Consider the following 16,163-nt stretch of genomic DNA (forward strand, 5'->3'; position numbering starts at 1 on the left):
GGTGTGACTTAATTATTTGTGTATATGGGCCATAGCACCGCGAGACAACGAAGCCAAGGATAAAAGGAAAAACTCCCTACTGATAATCTGGAAGATTCATAGAAATTCGGAAGGCTGATGAAGGGACCCTCTAAAATAATGCTGTACTGATAATTTCCGTCAAGTTTTTATGATACTTCTCAGGTTGTGTTGGATAAACGTTATTTACAAACGACAGGAAAACGCCGTTTTCCTTCGGTCGGGATGTTAAATTGATCTTAGGCAATTCTATTAAACCTTAGTAACTCTGGGACCGATCACTAACTGCTCTTCCAACTGAAATTGTGATACTCATAACGATAACCCTATCGTTGCTTTCCGGATAAGCGCAACCCACTTCAAACTCACTAAAGCTTTGCCCCTTTCTGCATGTAAGCAGGCGGTTAAGGCGGTTCATTTGGATCTCAGTCGCCCACAGTCAACTAATTGCATAATATGGCGTGTCTTTCTAAATTGAGCGCCTAGCTATTGAGCCTGAGATTATATCTTCGGAGCCTTTAGAATTGTCAGATCATTGTGGTGCTAACACGGCTGTGGATATCTCTGGTGATCTGTCGGATATGTCCGATTTGCTTCAAGGAGCATTGAAGTATTTTTTGGTATATAGTTATGATTATAGGCCACCGTGTACATATTGCATATCTAATATGACACGCCGGTGGTCTTTACACACAAAGAGGTTGCTTAGTTCCATCGCGCACTAAACAAAATCACGGTTAAGAAATTAGCTGTTCTGACCTGAAATAGGGAGAGTTCCCAAGTACCTATGCAATATGACGTGCGAATTGAACTCATGTGTTCAGAATTATGTGACTTCAGCTATTTTCAGGTTCCACGATTTCGGATAAGTCGATTCATATCTGGCTGTTATCGCAGTATCTAAAAATAGATCTACTGAGGCTACTCTGATAAGCTGGACTCTCCAAATATTACACCTAATCACTTCCGAGATCTGATATAATATCTACTGACTGTCCGGCCATATTAACAGTGTCGGTGGAAGAAGAACTCCAATTGAAGATAGTCAGCGTTTAAGTAGAGTGATTCATCAGTGACAATTACTCTTTTTACCACTGGAGTGATCTAGTATACCATCGAGGAAATCTACAATGGGAATGTGTTCGTTATGGATGCAGCGGGTTATTTGTATATACTGTAATAACTGTAAATTATTTTAGAATAATAAAATGTCACTTTATTACTTTTCTTCACCTCAAACATCCTGTAAATAAAATGGCGCCCAAATCATGTATTTACCCCAAGTGCACTCCTTGCCCCATCCCAAAGAGCGAGGGTAGAGTTCGAGCATGTTTTCTAAGAATTTTGTGATGTGTATGCTGAAATCCGAGCTTGTCGCGTACAAAGAATGATGCGATGGGATAGCACAAAGTCTTTCTATCAACTCTTGAATCAAAATTTCCCTATGGTCATCTCCTGGTAAGGATGGTCCCTGTAAAATGGCAGCATTTAAGAGCTTTTGACACGCGCTTTCCGCGCTTGTCGCGAGTTCACCATGGTTGAGATTCATTTCCCAGTCAACTTGATAGATTTATCTGATGCGCTGCTACTCACAGAAACTAATCCGACACATGAAGCAGAAATATTTCCATGATTTAACCCATCAGTACGGTGCATTTCCGCTTCTTACCAAGAAGTCGCACACCGTCACCATAGACTCAGATGACAATGTCAGATACGCTCTGATTTTTTAACGTAAATGTGTACAGAAAATGCTAATACAATCTCCAGTTCATTCTCAGTTTGTCTAAACTACCGATGTGAGTAGTTGCGAAATGTACCTATGTGACGCTAACTTGGAAGAAAGTGGCATGGTGTTTCAAGGTGGTGATCATTTTCTAATCTTAGTTATAATATAGTTATCAGGACTTCTGGCACGGAGTTATCTTACATTGAATCCGTGTCTGTTAGGCTGACCGAGGTAGCAGGCCACCTCCCACAAAGTGTCTCAGGGATTCGCAGCAGCATCAGAGTACATGCCGAACTCTTGCCGAATGATTATTAAGGAAATAATTTGATGCTTACTGCCTTTTTTGGAGCCGTGCGTGGATCCGCGTACACAAATTCAATCTCCGTTTGCGGGCTCTGACACTCATTTCGAGGGTGCGTTCACCTAGTGGGAATGCTTCCAGTAGGAGAAGAATGTTACCCTGAAGAATCTTTGCAGAAATCAATGAGGTAAATCATTGTAACGATGTTAGCGGAGTGCTTCAGAATACGACGGTCAATCAATCAAAAAATACTACCCAGAAGCACACACCCGTCCAGCTCGCTGCTGGCTTCGCTGAGATCATGGTGCTCGGGCACATCGTCGGGGAGGTTGTGTGATGCAAATCAGGGGCATTAATGGCTGATCGTGATTAATTATACCAAAATCAATCAAATATTTCGCAGAAAGATGTCACCCGGTACGAGCAAGCGAATGCAAATCCACTGGGGTAGAAACCTTCTGAAGTCCCAGATTGAACATATCCTCAATGTTATTTACACTAGACTCCAGACCCAAAAAGACTGAGCACAGCTTTCGGCTGGAACACATTGGAAAGTCCGATCGAGAGTTTGTCAGCCAACTTGTGTGCTTGTTTGCTCGTAGATGGTCCGTATAGTTGTCCAACAGGATTTGAAGAGCTATTTCACGTGAGGTTTATCAGAGCTTGGCACAGCTTCCGGGTAGCGCTCGTGAAGAGTCGCATAAAAATACGTAAGGCTCTGTGTTAAAAGGTAAGATGACCAGTCACTAGTGACATCGGGCCCTGAACTCCGTGAGCAATCGTATGTCAAACTTTAGGGGCCTTGATCTCAAAGTCTCAGAGCAAACACACCATGTGGGTTTCATTGGCAGTGAGCACTAATGCAAAACCGGACAAGATATCGACCCATTTGAGGCTGGGTTTCGACAGGACTGATCTTGTGAAATGTTAGGTACATATTATACACATACATATCATTGCCGGTGTTCATTGTTCAATGCATGGGATGCTGAGATATATAAAAAGTGAAAAGATGAACGAAACTGCAGAGTATCTACACGATTAAACCGAAGAAAACCCTTCACAGAGTGCAATAAAATGAGGTTTAGTCGTTATGTAACAATCTAAAACAAAGAAAATAGAAGAAAAGAACGAAAAATAATATTGAGTGCACCCCTGTTCGCACAGAAGCATACTCCATACTCCATCTTTTTCGGTGATGAGATCCACAGATAGGGCGTTAATCACGGTATACTGAGTGCCATATGTCTGCATCTGTAGAGATGAGCAGTCGGATCAGACGAAGAAGAAGAAACCGAAGTCCACATCCGTTATCTCTATCATCCACCTACTAGTTTTACAATTCCTCGTCTCCCCGTATTCCCCATATTCCCACAGCGGCTTCTATCGATTCACTATGGTGAGAGGACGCCCATAATTACACTTGTAACATGACCGTCTCGTCCGACTTCTCCTTTTCTTCTTCATGGGCGCTTCGACGATGACCCGCAAAAAATTCCAGATTTTGCTTTCTAGTCGGAAGCACAAAGCTTACAATGTTTTACAATGGTTTCCACCCCTCTCCAGCAGGCCACTTCAGATTATCCTTCTCCAAAAGCTCCTGCCGCTTCTCAAACACATTTCTAGATGGCACCTTGCCGACTCCAAGCCCCATCCCACGACTCTTCCTCCACCGCTCAGACTCGTCTCCCTCCTCCGAGCCATCCCCCTCCTGGCCACTGCTGCCATCAACAGAGGGACTATCCACATCCATTCCTGGTCGACCATCATCGTTATCACCTGCAACTGGATGCCCTCTCCCGACTCTCCCTCTATCCCTTCCACGTCCGCGCTCTGCACCGGCACCAACAGGAGCACGCATTAACCCCTCTTCCTCTTCCCTTTCCTCTTCGCCCCTCTTTCCTACATGAACATGACCAACGGCACCATCACGCACGAACCCGCGGCGCGAGAGCCCGGCTTCAGCTTTATAGCGCGCACGGTCAAAATCGGCCGCGATGCTCCGGTTAAGGTTGTTCAAGTTATCCAAGATAGGCTCTATTGAGCGGCGGATCGTCGACAGTGGGGAGTCTGTCGCGTTTGTATTGGCGTTTGTATTGGCGTTTGCAGCATGCAGAGCACCAGGGGTGGAATGCGTGTCGTATCCGTATTCATCACCGCCTCTGTCCGTGTCACGCTCCCCATCACGCCCCCACGGACCCGTTGGAACAGCCGTGCTCAGAGACGACCTTCTCCTCCCCGCCGCGGGACTGCTCGAACTCACCGTAGCATGTCGGCCAAGCCCAAACCCCAATTTATTCGGCGACGGTGGATGCGGTGGCGGGGGCTGGTACTGCTGGTACGCCTGATACAAATTCAAATTCGACGAAGAGCCAGGAAGAACCTGTACGCTCTCCGGACGGCGTCGACGCACGGGCGGCGGGGGTGCTGGCGAAGACGCGGCTCCAGTTCCAGGTCCGCTTCCTGTCGTTGTTCCAGACGCAGACCCTTTCCCTGGACTCGCGCTTGGACTTGTCTGGTGCATCGACCGCGATCTGAACACGCGCGGGTAGCTCGCCATCCCATTCGGACTTGGACTCGAGCTCGCGCTTGATCCCGGCGCCATGTCATGTCCCAGATGTGCTGGGGGTTTCCTATCTGGGTGTGTAGGAGGCGGATATTGCTGCTGAGACTGGTGCTGACTGTCGATGGAGCCGTGATTAGCGCTAACGCCAACACCCATGCTCATACTCATACTCCGCACTTGACCTCGCACACGCGATCCTGCCCGAGAGCTTGATGTCGACGATGAGCCAGAGGGAGTCGAGTATCTTGAATACAACCCCTCCCTCCCTCTCTCCTTCTCTTTCTCGGTAACTCTTTCAGATAAAGGGGAGTGTGGAGCGTCATGGTCTGTGTTCAGTGTCGAATGCTGCTGCTGCTGTTGCTGTAGGCGTGAAGGGAGGGGGTCCGCAGGGGATCGAAATGGGCTCACTCCCGAATTAGCACCGGGATTATTCACTCCAAAGGGGTCCGAAAGAGACTGCGAATGGTGCGCGCGCGGATTCACATGCGCCAATGCAACCTGCTCCATCGAGCTCGCAGACATCGGCGGGGAAGGTGGTGGAGGGACCAAGTCCCTCTGTCTTTGTCTCCCAGCCTTGTCTTTACCTTCGTCAGGATAGACATACTGTGCCTGAGTCTGAGTTTGTGTTCTTCTCCGGGGTAGAGGCGGAGCCTGCCGCTCACGTCCTCGCTCCCTGTCCCTCTCATCATTGGAAGACGCTGAAGCAGAGGAGGCGTACATCTTTGCCGGTGATTCGCTCCGCAGTTGCTGGTACTGGTTGGGTTGATGTGCGTTACCTATTAAAATATAAAGCGGGAAAGGGAAAAAAATCTCGTTAGTAATTGCCTTGACGCCAGGTAAATAATCATGATAAAATGAAGAAACAAAACATATGAAAGTGAAGCCAGAGCAAAACAATGAAGAACAAGTGAGTGCAACGCCGCAAAAACAATGTACAATTGAAAAGTAAAAATAAAAATCAGGATATAGTCAATGCAAGAGCTTCGCCACACCGATGAAGCTATAAAGGAGGCCAAGCGAAAAAAGGGTAAGAATGCAAGAGCCCCTGAATGCAGCACAGGAAGTTCTTCCACATTAAAGGACCTTAATGGGAAATTAATTTGAAGCAACGCCACTTCTTCTACGCCAACGTCAACGTCAACGTCCGTCAGACGCAGATCTAAAGAACCACACCCTCAAAAAGGAAAAAAAAAAAGGTATCGAGATGAAGACGCATAACCAACCCAAAAAGGAAATTCATATCCCTCACTCGCTCACTCAAGCGCTCAAATTCTTCCCTCCCAAAAAATAGAACATCAAAAGCAAACAAGAACAAAAAACTCGAAAAAATTGAAGAATGTAGAGAAAAAAAGACTCACCACTCCCGCCGCCGCTTCTCTTCAATACCTGCATCACCCGCTCCTTCTCAAGCATCTCTTCAGCCTTCTTCATCGTCTGCGCTACCTTGGACGCGTGCAAACTCTGCTTCATCAGCGTCGAAGTCACATGCGACGACAGTCCGAGCGGCTGCGGCTGCGTTAACGGTGGGTGCGGCACAGGGCGCGCGATACCCACTTTCGCCGGCGATATCGAACGCTCAACGCGCTCCCGATTTCGAGAGGAAACGTGCTGCGGTGGGGGCACAAGTGGCACGATATGTGATCCTGTGCTCGTCAGCGCGCCTTGTCCCTGCGTTTGTGGAAGAGGTGGAGGTGGAGGTGGAGGTTTTCGCGGCGGCAATGGCGGGATCCTGCCATCGTCCGACCGTGTAGATTTAACGGGCGGTTGCTGTTGCTGCGATTGGAACTGCGAGTGTGTTTCTGTTTGTGGGAGAGGTGCAGAAGGGGGCGGGGGTCGGTGATGAGATACAAATGGGTTGTGTGTTGCATGTTGTTGCTGTTGTGAGGTCGATGCTGCTACTGCGGCTGATGGGGTGGACTTGGACGACTCGGAGCGTTGCGAAGGGTGTAGGGGTGGCTGTGGGTGCGAATGCGATGAGTGCTGATTCGCCTGCGCAAATGGGTTATGTGATGATCCAGACGCCGTCATTGTCGCTGTTGCGGAAGTAGAAGTTGGCCGTCGTGAAGGAGGGGGAGGAGGTGGAGGAAGGTCGGCATGGCGTTTCGACGGTGAGGATGTACGGGATGTAGAGGGGGTGGTGTGCGTCGCTGTGATAAGGTAATTGGATTGTGTTTAGGATTAGACGAATTTTGAAAGCGATAAAACAGAATTTCAGTAACGCACTGCTTGCTGTCGTTCCTGCTACTGATACTGGAACGGCTCCTGGAGATACACGGGGTAGTGGAACGGCTAGATTGAGATAGATTAGATGGACGATCATTCATTTGAATCATTCCGTTGTCGTCGTCGGTGGAGTAGTTGATACAGATGCAAAGAGTAAATGATGAATGGATGCACAAATCGATGAACAATGAGCATAAACACACCCTGGACGAAGGCTAGAGACCGTTCGACGTCTTGGCCGTTCTCGGCGTGCACGACTAGCCTGAGCGCTGCAAAGAACTCGGATCCAGACAGCACGTCCCCGTGCGCGATGGTTGGGGAGAACAGTCTGAGAATCTACATCCGTTGAACAACAGTGTCATGTTAGGAAGCCCGATGCCAGCCGTGGTCATTGTCACCCTTGTCGGTGTACCAACAAATAGGAATCCAACGAACGAGCAAGGCGAAAGGAGACAAGCAAACGAGGAAAAGAACGCGAACGGACCTTATCTATAGCCGAGGAGGGCACATGGGAATATCTTCCCCTCAGCCACGCTCGTACTTCCCGCACGCCGATCTTCATATCCTCAAAATATGCATCCGAGTCGCCCTCGTTTCCCTGGCCAGGGCCATGCCCCACGCCTCCTGTCCGTGCAGCTCCACCTTTGCTCTTCCCACTCCCACCCACAGCTTTGCTATTGCCACCCTGTTCATCTTCATCTTCATCTCCAAGCGCGATGTCCTTTAAGCTCGAGGTATATAGCTCGTACTCTGCATCGCTCAGTGCAGAGGCATGCAGCGCCAGCCTCCGGAGCGATGCCATCGTGAATCGTTAATCGTTAATCGTAAGCGTAATCGTCAAAAATGAATGAGGTTTTGCCAACTTGGCGCCGGCGTTTGGTGGTGGATGTGTCGGAGGTGTCGTAAAGGTGTCGGGGTGGATGTGATGATACTTTGTGTTGGGTGCAAGGTCCCCTGCTCCGACCTCGCGTTCAGCTCAGATTAGCCTTGCTCTTCCCAATCCTCGTTTTTCACACGTGCTGGACCGTGCCGGTATGCCGGCGTGCTTGAATACTAATATCTGCAAATACATCTGCCCCTATCTCTGGCGCAAATCTAGCGGTTCCTTGACGCTGTATACTCCAATCAACTACTAAATAGTCAAAGCTTCTGTGTAAAAAGATGTTTACTCTTACCAAATATTGATATTCCTCAAAACAACAATTCACAGCTTTCTGTATGTTTCAAATGAAAAAACCGTGGATATTAAATATTAAATACTTCCACAAGCGGTCCTGAGTGATCTACAATTCTATTCTAAACGCGTAGTCTTCAGTGATTTTTGCATTGAGAGGAAGATTAAGCGATTCTACTCTACCAGAATTTTCGACAGCTATTTTCCACAAAATTGCCTAGTGGTGACTGACAGGGACCTTTTTCCGACCCTACCGCACATCATTGTCTCTAAAGCTTGGTAATTTTGGGGAAGCAAGTGGTTTTCATAACACATGCTTTTCAGACGAGGCTTAGCTCTCTTGTACTGCAGGAAAATGGTCAGACACTGTGTTTTCGGAAAGTTGGAGATACCAGACATATCTCCGTTCAAGAATGTTATCTGAGTTATAGGCTTGATCAAAAGACAACGGCGATATGGATTTCGGATATATCTCCTTCCCCTGAAACTGGCTGTCTATATAAACTCTAAGATGGGAGCCTACTTTGGCTTCCCTCTATCCAATGCACCAGGCTTCCTGCAAGTCCAATTATAACCGCTGGCAATTTGCGTATGCGTCCCGGCGGAAGGCTCTGGCGTCCCCGATCTGGACCCGGCTTAGAACTTTAGACGTTCAATTGAGCACAACATCTCTAACAGGTTTTTTCAACGGCGCGCTACTGCGTTTTGACTCCTAGGATCACAATTCAGACGTTACTTTCAGGAAACGGCCAAAATTCAGGGTCCAACTGATGCCCTTTGACTTCACATAGGCTTTCTCAGAAACTAGGCTGTGTTTATGTCTACAATCTTAAAACTTACTTCAATATACACATGTCTGCAGTCTGTTCACAAAATTATTAACCGCTGATTTCCGAGCGTACACCATGACAGTCGCCGTGATTCCAAGGATATTGAAATGACTATGTGAATGTAACAAGTATGCTTCGTCCTAGGTCTAGTATTGCAATAGAGACACCCAAATGCAGTTGTCAGCAAGAAGCTTAGCTGGACAGAAAAAGAAATAGACGGCGTCTGTTCCATCGTCATGATATCTGATGAAAGCATACGTATCATGTAGGTTAAGCTATTGAAGGTTTGTAGAATCCATGGCGTTTATATTTGCAGCAACCAAATATAGAACACAGAGGAAGGGATGAAATAGCAAACTTCTGCATTGTGCCTAGGCATTTTTTGGCTTCGTAACCGTTCGTTTTATGGCAGTTTGACAAACAGAGCATAAGGTATCGTTCTAAGTACTAACTCACGGTCTAATTTCAGCTCATTCTAGTCAGTGTCTTCGTAGGATAGCAAATCTACCATTTCCGAGAATCTTGCGCCTTTAGAAAAGCATGAGAGAGACTATTAACTGGGAAGGCCTTACTTCTGCGTGCTATGGTGAGGAAATACCATCTTATACATATATACGAAGCTATAAAGCATCAAGAATCAGACATGAAGCGCATGCATGATGTTCGAGAGAAAACCACGGATCCGTGGACACATAATTATATAACTTCTGTCACTTCATGGAAGCCTCAATCTAGGGTCAGCGGATAATCCAGGTCTAACAGGCCTTTCGTGGAAGTGTCGAATATGTTGGGATTGCCGTAAGACCACAACAGTGAGGACACACATGTTCTTCATGGCCGCCGCACTCCTGGAAACCAACACGCGTAACAGGGTATCCTCGTTCACGTCCGACGTCGGCTGACTGACAGTAAGTACTTCAATAGACTGCAAAGAATTCTTCGTCGGTTCTTCTTTGATTAATTTCTGTCTATGATCAACCCACCCACGTCTACGCCAGAGGATAGACGCCAAACTGCCACTACTACTACACAAAGAGAGATGAAACACCAGCCAGTTTTGCTATCCCAAACTTAGAGTATATGTGCTCATCCAGGCCAGAACGCAAACGTACATTCTGCACATGAGAATATGAGATCAGCATTACAGGAAGGACAACAAAAATAGGAGCCCGTCCAGGGTTCGGTAGTATTTGGCGCACATGACCCCTACAGCTATACTTTCTCTGAGCGAGATTCTCAGGCACACAGCGGTAGTCGTAATTAGGGACACAGAAGCACAAAAAACCTGCGTCGACGATCATTCACAACGACTGGTTCCGCTCATTTTCCCAAGATACTTTATTAATTCCGGTTCACTTTCAACTTTCAGTGTCCAGGCCGTATGCTCTAATATAGATTGAATAATCGAAGTATCATTCTCAAACGACTGACTGATTCAACTATCAAGAGAGTTGTTCTCTATCCTTCCATGCCACTTCACACCGAATTCTTTTTGCAAACTTGGAACCAAAAATTCACTGCACCACTACAGCTATAAGACTCGGAGTACGTCTCATATGTTCACCGTGAAGCATACCCACTACTGACAGTGAACAATGCCTGGCCAACTCTCACTCGAAAAGACTTTCTTATTAGCCGCTTGGGTTGAGGCAAGCCATCAATCTATGTATTGCTTCTCATGCTAATCTCAGATATCGCTATGCAGGCCATTCTATACGGTACGAACGGCTACTCCGCAGTTTCTTCATTAAACGCTTGAAATGGTCTAACTTACACACAGGTTTCTTATGTTGTATCTTTGGGGCGACCATGATCGTGTACTTCTCCCCAAAATACAGCCGTGTAGGCGCTAAGCGAGATATGCATGCCACTGTCCGTTTCCTCTCTTTTTTACGTTAATACTGCCATGAACTAACTTTTTCCCGCGTTGGTTAGGGTATGATTATCGTTTCGGCAGTAATGTTCTTTATGGCTACTTTCCACCTTGCCATCAATGGCTTTCGCCTTGTCCGTGGCTACGCCGACATGAGTGATGCCGAAGGAGGTCCCGTTGCCTATTATGGCGATTTGAGGCGATGGGATCACATCCTAAAGGACACCATCTTCGTAACCCAGGAAAACCTTGGAAGTGCTGCAGCGGTAAACATAGATTCATCACCTGTTGTGACGCGAAAGCTCACTGCAAGGCAGATTTACAGGACATGGACATTGTGGGCACATAATTGGAAAGTCATCATCATCCCCACAGTGATGCTGATGGTCAACATTGGTACGGCACTCTTAAATAACTCATCTCATCACAAACCTCATTCAGTGATTCAGTTGCTGGATATATTCTGTGCGCAACATACAGCTCCGTTGACTTGACGGCAACCATCTTTTATCCTCGCATAGAAATATGGATCAAGACGTTCTATTCCATGGCGGTCGTCCTCAACATCATCACAACGAGTCTCATGGCCTGGCGTATCTACAGTATACACAAGCAATCAGCCAACTATAGCCTCGGTCAAGGAAAACTTTTATCTATTCTACGCATCTTGGTTGAATCTGCGGCCCTCCAGCTCATAGCGGAAATCGTTTTGCTAGCTCTTTATTGTCAAGACATTAACGCACAGTATTTCCTTCTTGAGTGCGTCGCAGCTGTTGTAGTATGTATTTATACCAGTTCTGTTGCATACCGTTGACTGACTTCGACTGACGTAGGCCATCACGTTCAACACAATCACACTTCGTATCAAAGTCGAGACATACTCTGAGAAACACAACTCCCTTCCCGGAATGTCGGGACATCCCACTCAAACAATCGGTAGCATTCCAATGAAGAGAATCCACGTCAACATTGAGCAGGAAGTGGACAACCGCGACGATAGGAGCTTTAGCCCTCTTGATGACAGAATTTCAGAGATGGAGAAGGCGTAAAGTAGATTTCGTAGCCTCCCCTGAGGCAGTAGTGTACCTCATTGCTTCGTTATTGGCTTGGCGGACTTAATGCGCAGGACGCTTACTAGTTACTCTGGACGGTTTCACAAATATGTAGTAATGATCTTACTCGTGCGATAAGTTTGCACTCCCAGAAGGGTATAATACCTGACTCTGAGATGTCTGCTAGAAATTGTGTCTAGCTCTTATCTTAGCGAAGCACGAGAGATCATATATTGGGTGCTACATACTAATCATTGATCAGACGTTCGGTTTACTACCCATGTCCCTTATGTCTCACGATCTTAGAGCTTCGGAACTTTTAGTCTGAGTTTGAGTCGGAGGCAAAATAAATCGGCAAATTTGACTACAATTTTGTTCTCCGCCGGAACTCTCCCGTGTATCTGGAGCCGAGATTATATAAGTGCTACATAATTCGGCATTGATTTTATCAGAATTTTGTCATGTCTTTCACCTTTCATAGATTTAAAAGGAGTAATTATTTGAATTCACTTAGTGAGTTAGAAGGGCATCTACAAGGCATCTACAAAGTTGAAAGAGATGTTAAGCGGCGATGCCGCTTGCGGAACTTGCCGGCCAATTTAGGGTTTACAATGACATGCTCACACTATTGTTTCGGTGAAAAAAATAAAAAACACATCCAATTTGAGCCTATATATATGGTGACCCTATAATTTATCTTAATGTAATTGCTATAACCGCCCCCGGTATGGCCGTCCAAAAGTACCCTCTCTCCGACGTGCCAGGTGTTAATGGCGCTTCAGAGATTAATCGGCAAGACTTTATCCAGCAGGTGACACATATGTATAAGGTCAACTTTGCTGTTTTTATTCTCATATTCGGTTCTCAATTATCCTAGAATAAGGCCAAAGCTCAGGCTGCATGATAGACATCTCTTACAGTTGTCAAACTCGTTGTAATAAGTTTAATGGCAGTATTTGTCATGATGTGCGTCTCAGGAATAATGTTAAAATATGGGCGGTTATAATGATGCACATAAAAAATTAAGCCTTTATTCATGTACATTGTCATAAAAAATCAAGGTCCCACCTAAGCCAACAAAAGTGAACTTACAATCTGCTGTACTGCTGCTTTACAATCCATCTATCATCTTGGAAATTAAACTCTTACAGTTTTCAAGATGCGGTATGTAACTAAATTTTACTTAGATTACCGTGATAATCACGATCCATCCATATTGGGAGCATTCACACCCTACTAAAATACACTTCACCAGTACCTTTTTACGTGATAATTTTGTTAAACGTTTTGCCAATCCAATGTCAATCCAAACAATGCTTCCCGCGTATGTGCGTACGCGATTCTGAGTTAGATGTGTATCAATACAACAGCCTCTTCAACGCGATTTCAATGGCCTCCGTGTAAATTTGCACTGGTAGCGATAGGGGTTGTACTAATTTCGTTTATGTAGGTAAATCCTCGGAATGATATAAATAGTCTCACTCGATACGAAACGCTTCCCGCAGCAACCTCTGTGCACACTGCAATACTTCGAAGCAATCTGTGGGAAAGGCACGCTCTTTCAGATCTATTCTTACACCTCTTTTCTACGGGCTCAAGGTTCGAGGAGAAGCTTGCTTGCTGCCCACTACCACCGACCACTCAAGATGCCCACCGACGGTCCAGGAATGACTTTAAAAGCGTTCAGGCGCGAGGCATTGTTTGATTCACGGTGGTATCTTAGATCCAAGCGTATAGGTGCGCCTTGTCTAACGAGCGTGTGTGTACAACGAAACGGTCTAATGCAAATTTTGGGCGTTGTAGTCGTGTACCAAGCGACTGTGCTCATTTCAATGGCAGCTCAGGTATGTCTATCTTACTGCGATCACCCTAGTAAGGATATATAATTTTAATCACGTTCTCAGGGTGCAGGAACATACTGCATGTTCAAACATAGAGACTTTGCCAACCATATCCACAGTTTCAGCATGAACATTGCAAATGTCCACAATATTGATATCAGAGCAACCACTATTCTTAGCATGATCTTTCCGGCGATGCTTAGTCTCGACTTGAATGCTGCATACTATTCTCTTGTCTTCTATCCTGGAAAGAACTTCCCGTTGTTCAACAAAATTGTAGCTTGGTTGACAGTCTTCATAACCATTGGTATGACGGCCACTACTCTCGCAGGAACGGTGCGCACATTCGATAATTTAAATGCTATTTGTACATATCTAACGTGTACATAGGTTATTGTGGCTTCACGCTCTGCGTCAATATCCGGTGTTGATGCAGCTACGGCCCAACAACTTACAGAACTCTATTTCCGACCTCCCCTAAGTATGCGTGCAACTCACATTCCGCCAGATTTTCATATTAACTGATATCCCAATGATTTAGAGTATAGAGAATGGGGTCAGAATATTGCCTGGATTGTTCTCATGTGGATCACTCTTGCCTTAAATTTTGCAAGGTGCGTTCTTTATAATTCTAATCCAAAACGCGCTCTTATGTTGTAATCAGCGTGGTGCTGATGCGACAGGCATCATTACACGACTCTAAAAATGGGTCTAACCTGATTTCAACAGCTGATCATGAACCAGAATTTGATTCTGGAATGGAAGGTTCAACGGGGGAGAAAGATAAGACAGATAAGGTTATTGAGGAAAAGGTTCTTCCAGTGGTATAATTATCTCCCTCTATCTTCTTTCAGCCTTCTGTACCATTGTAAAGAATCATATAACTGTGAACCATTGGCTCAGAAATTAATTACTATAGAATTCGTACGCTAAATAGAAAATGTGGTGTGATGCGTATGTCGGTCAAACATAAGGCGATTTTGGTCTGGCTTCCATACCCATCTATATAGCATGTTTTTGTCAGATATTTGATGAGAGGATATACTTATGACACCGTACCTTCTCATAAGTTTGTTCAATCGCCTGCATGACGGCTACTGAGTCCTCCTTCGACATCCAGATTCTCGGCTTATTCCCTTTTATCCTGGTAACAAACGCTTCTAGTTGGTACCTAAATGTAGACCACCAGGGCTCTCCAGCCGGTCTCGTGCCATCTCCATCTGAGAAGGTGTATGCCTTGTGTATCGTTTTCTTCCCAGAAAGGTCAGTAACAACTATAGAGTGATACAGATGGGGAAACATGTATTGGTTCAGCTTCGCTGTTCCTTTCTCTCCCACAACTTCTACGCCGAAGTCGAGTTTTGGAATAATTCCGAATCTGGGTGGAACAGAGATCTTGCTAGCGAAGTCGGCTGTCACTCCGTTAGGGAGTTGAAGAGTGCCACGGACATTGTCATCCATGTTGTGAACGTGGTGAACATCAGTATCGTACTCTGCGGATGTTACCGATATCGGAACAGAGGAAGACACAAGACGAATCATCTCGATAGCATAACCTGTCAAATATATAGTTAATAAACAATCAACGATTCCGCGAGCTTTATCAAAGAGAGATTTACATCCGACATCCATCATGCATCCTTTCCCCAAAGCGAATTTGTCATCAGTGTAGAGGGCACCGGCGAGACTAGGTAGAAACGTAGTCGACGATATATGTTTGATGGAACCTATGTCGCCTCGTTCGATGATTTCTCTCAACCGTGCAACAGCAGGATGGAAGCTATCGTTGTCGGAAGAAGCATCATTCATCAAGGTAAACATCAGTCAATGCTAATGAGATACTATTGATTGAGTTCTAGCTCACCGAACGTGCATGGCTTCCATGAGAACCAGTCCCTTTGTTTCTGCAAGCTCGTGTGCCCTTCGTGCTTCTTCCGCTCTCATAGCAATCGGTTTTTCGACCAAAACGTGTTTACCCGCGTTCAGAGACCGCATCGTCCATTCATAATGCATGATATTGGGTAACTGATCAAATAATACACCTGTTAGGTTCAATTTTCCCAAAAAAAGTGGCGAATGGTACTTACGGGTATGTACACAACATCTATTTCAGGGTCTTCAACGAGGGCTAAACCAGGCAAGTCTACCATCAGTGTTAAAACATTGACAAACTGTAACAACACTCGCCTTGATATGCATCTTTTCCGGAATATACCTTCCTGATTGAGTGTTTCTTCGCAAACTTTTCTGTATTCTCCGGATTTCTGCCAGCAATTGCGTATACCTCCACGCTCGGATGACTCCTTGCTGGAAGAATGAGAGCTTGCACCGAGATGTCTGCAGTAGATATGATGCCAAATTTAAGGGGATTGTTATCATTTGGCAGAGTCGGTGGGTTGAAGCTCTACGTAAGGCAAGGAATACGTTTCGGTCTTTAGCTGTTTGGTCTCTGTACTTTTCTATAGAATGAACTTACTGTCGCCGCGCGCTTAATAGAAGCAATAAATGAAGACATTGTGTTCTATGTCCAGGTTTGGAGCGTTACGGTCTTCTGGA

The 16,163-nt window shown here is 45.7% G+C and overlaps 4 protein-coding genes across 4 annotated transcripts; 2 read left to right on the forward strand and 2 right to left on the reverse strand.

The window, feature by feature from the left end:
• Positions 1-3,588: 3,588 nt before the first annotated feature.
• JR316_0005555 (uncharacterized protein) lies at positions 3,589-7,639 on the reverse strand (the record flags this gene model as incomplete). Its single annotated transcript, XM_047891312.1, has 5 exons — positions 3,589-5,390; positions 5,973-6,761; positions 6,838-6,903; positions 7,041-7,173; positions 7,322-7,639. 5 exons carry the CDS (start codon positions 7,637-7,639, stop codon positions 3,589-3,591), a joined length of 3,108 nt encoding a protein of 1,035 aa, XP_047748661.1.
• Positions 7,640-10,800: 3,161 nt separating this feature from the next.
• Positions 10,801-11,763, forward strand: JR316_0005556 (uncharacterized protein; the record flags this gene model as incomplete). Its single annotated transcript, XM_047891313.1, has 3 exons — positions 10,801-11,110; positions 11,236-11,492; positions 11,548-11,763. The coding sequence occupies 3 exons, from the start codon at positions 10,801-10,803 to the stop codon at positions 11,761-11,763; spliced, it is 783 nt and encodes a 260-aa protein (XP_047748662.1).
• Positions 11,764-13,412: 1,649 nt separating this feature from the next.
• Positions 13,413-14,437, forward strand: JR316_0005557 (uncharacterized protein; the record flags this gene model as incomplete). Its single annotated transcript, XM_047891314.1, has 6 exons — positions 13,413-13,503; positions 13,570-13,610; positions 13,671-13,943; positions 13,998-14,088; positions 14,149-14,221; positions 14,272-14,437. The coding sequence occupies 6 exons, from the start codon at positions 13,413-13,415 to the stop codon at positions 14,435-14,437; spliced, it is 735 nt and encodes a 244-aa protein (XP_047748663.1).
• A 133-nt stretch (positions 14,438-14,570) lies between these two features.
• Positions 14,571-16,122, reverse strand: JR316_0005558 (putative oxidoreductase; the record flags this gene model as incomplete). The annotated part of the gene is made up of 7 exons (XM_047891315.1): positions 14,571-14,609; positions 14,667-15,163; positions 15,227-15,387; positions 15,472-15,632; positions 15,695-15,735; positions 15,795-16,011; positions 16,084-16,122. The coding sequence occupies 7 exons, from the start codon at positions 16,120-16,122 to the stop codon at positions 14,571-14,573; spliced, it is 1,155 nt and encodes a 384-aa protein (XP_047748664.1).
• Positions 16,123-16,163: the final 41 nt, after the last annotated feature.

The sequence above is a fragment of the Psilocybe cubensis genome, chromosome 5, assembly GCF_017499595.1.
Source record: "Psilocybe cubensis strain MGC-MH-2018 chromosome 5, whole genome shotgun sequence".
Taxonomy (NCBI): Eukaryota; Fungi; Basidiomycota; class Agaricomycetes; order Agaricales; family Agrocybaceae; genus Psilocybe; species Psilocybe cubensis.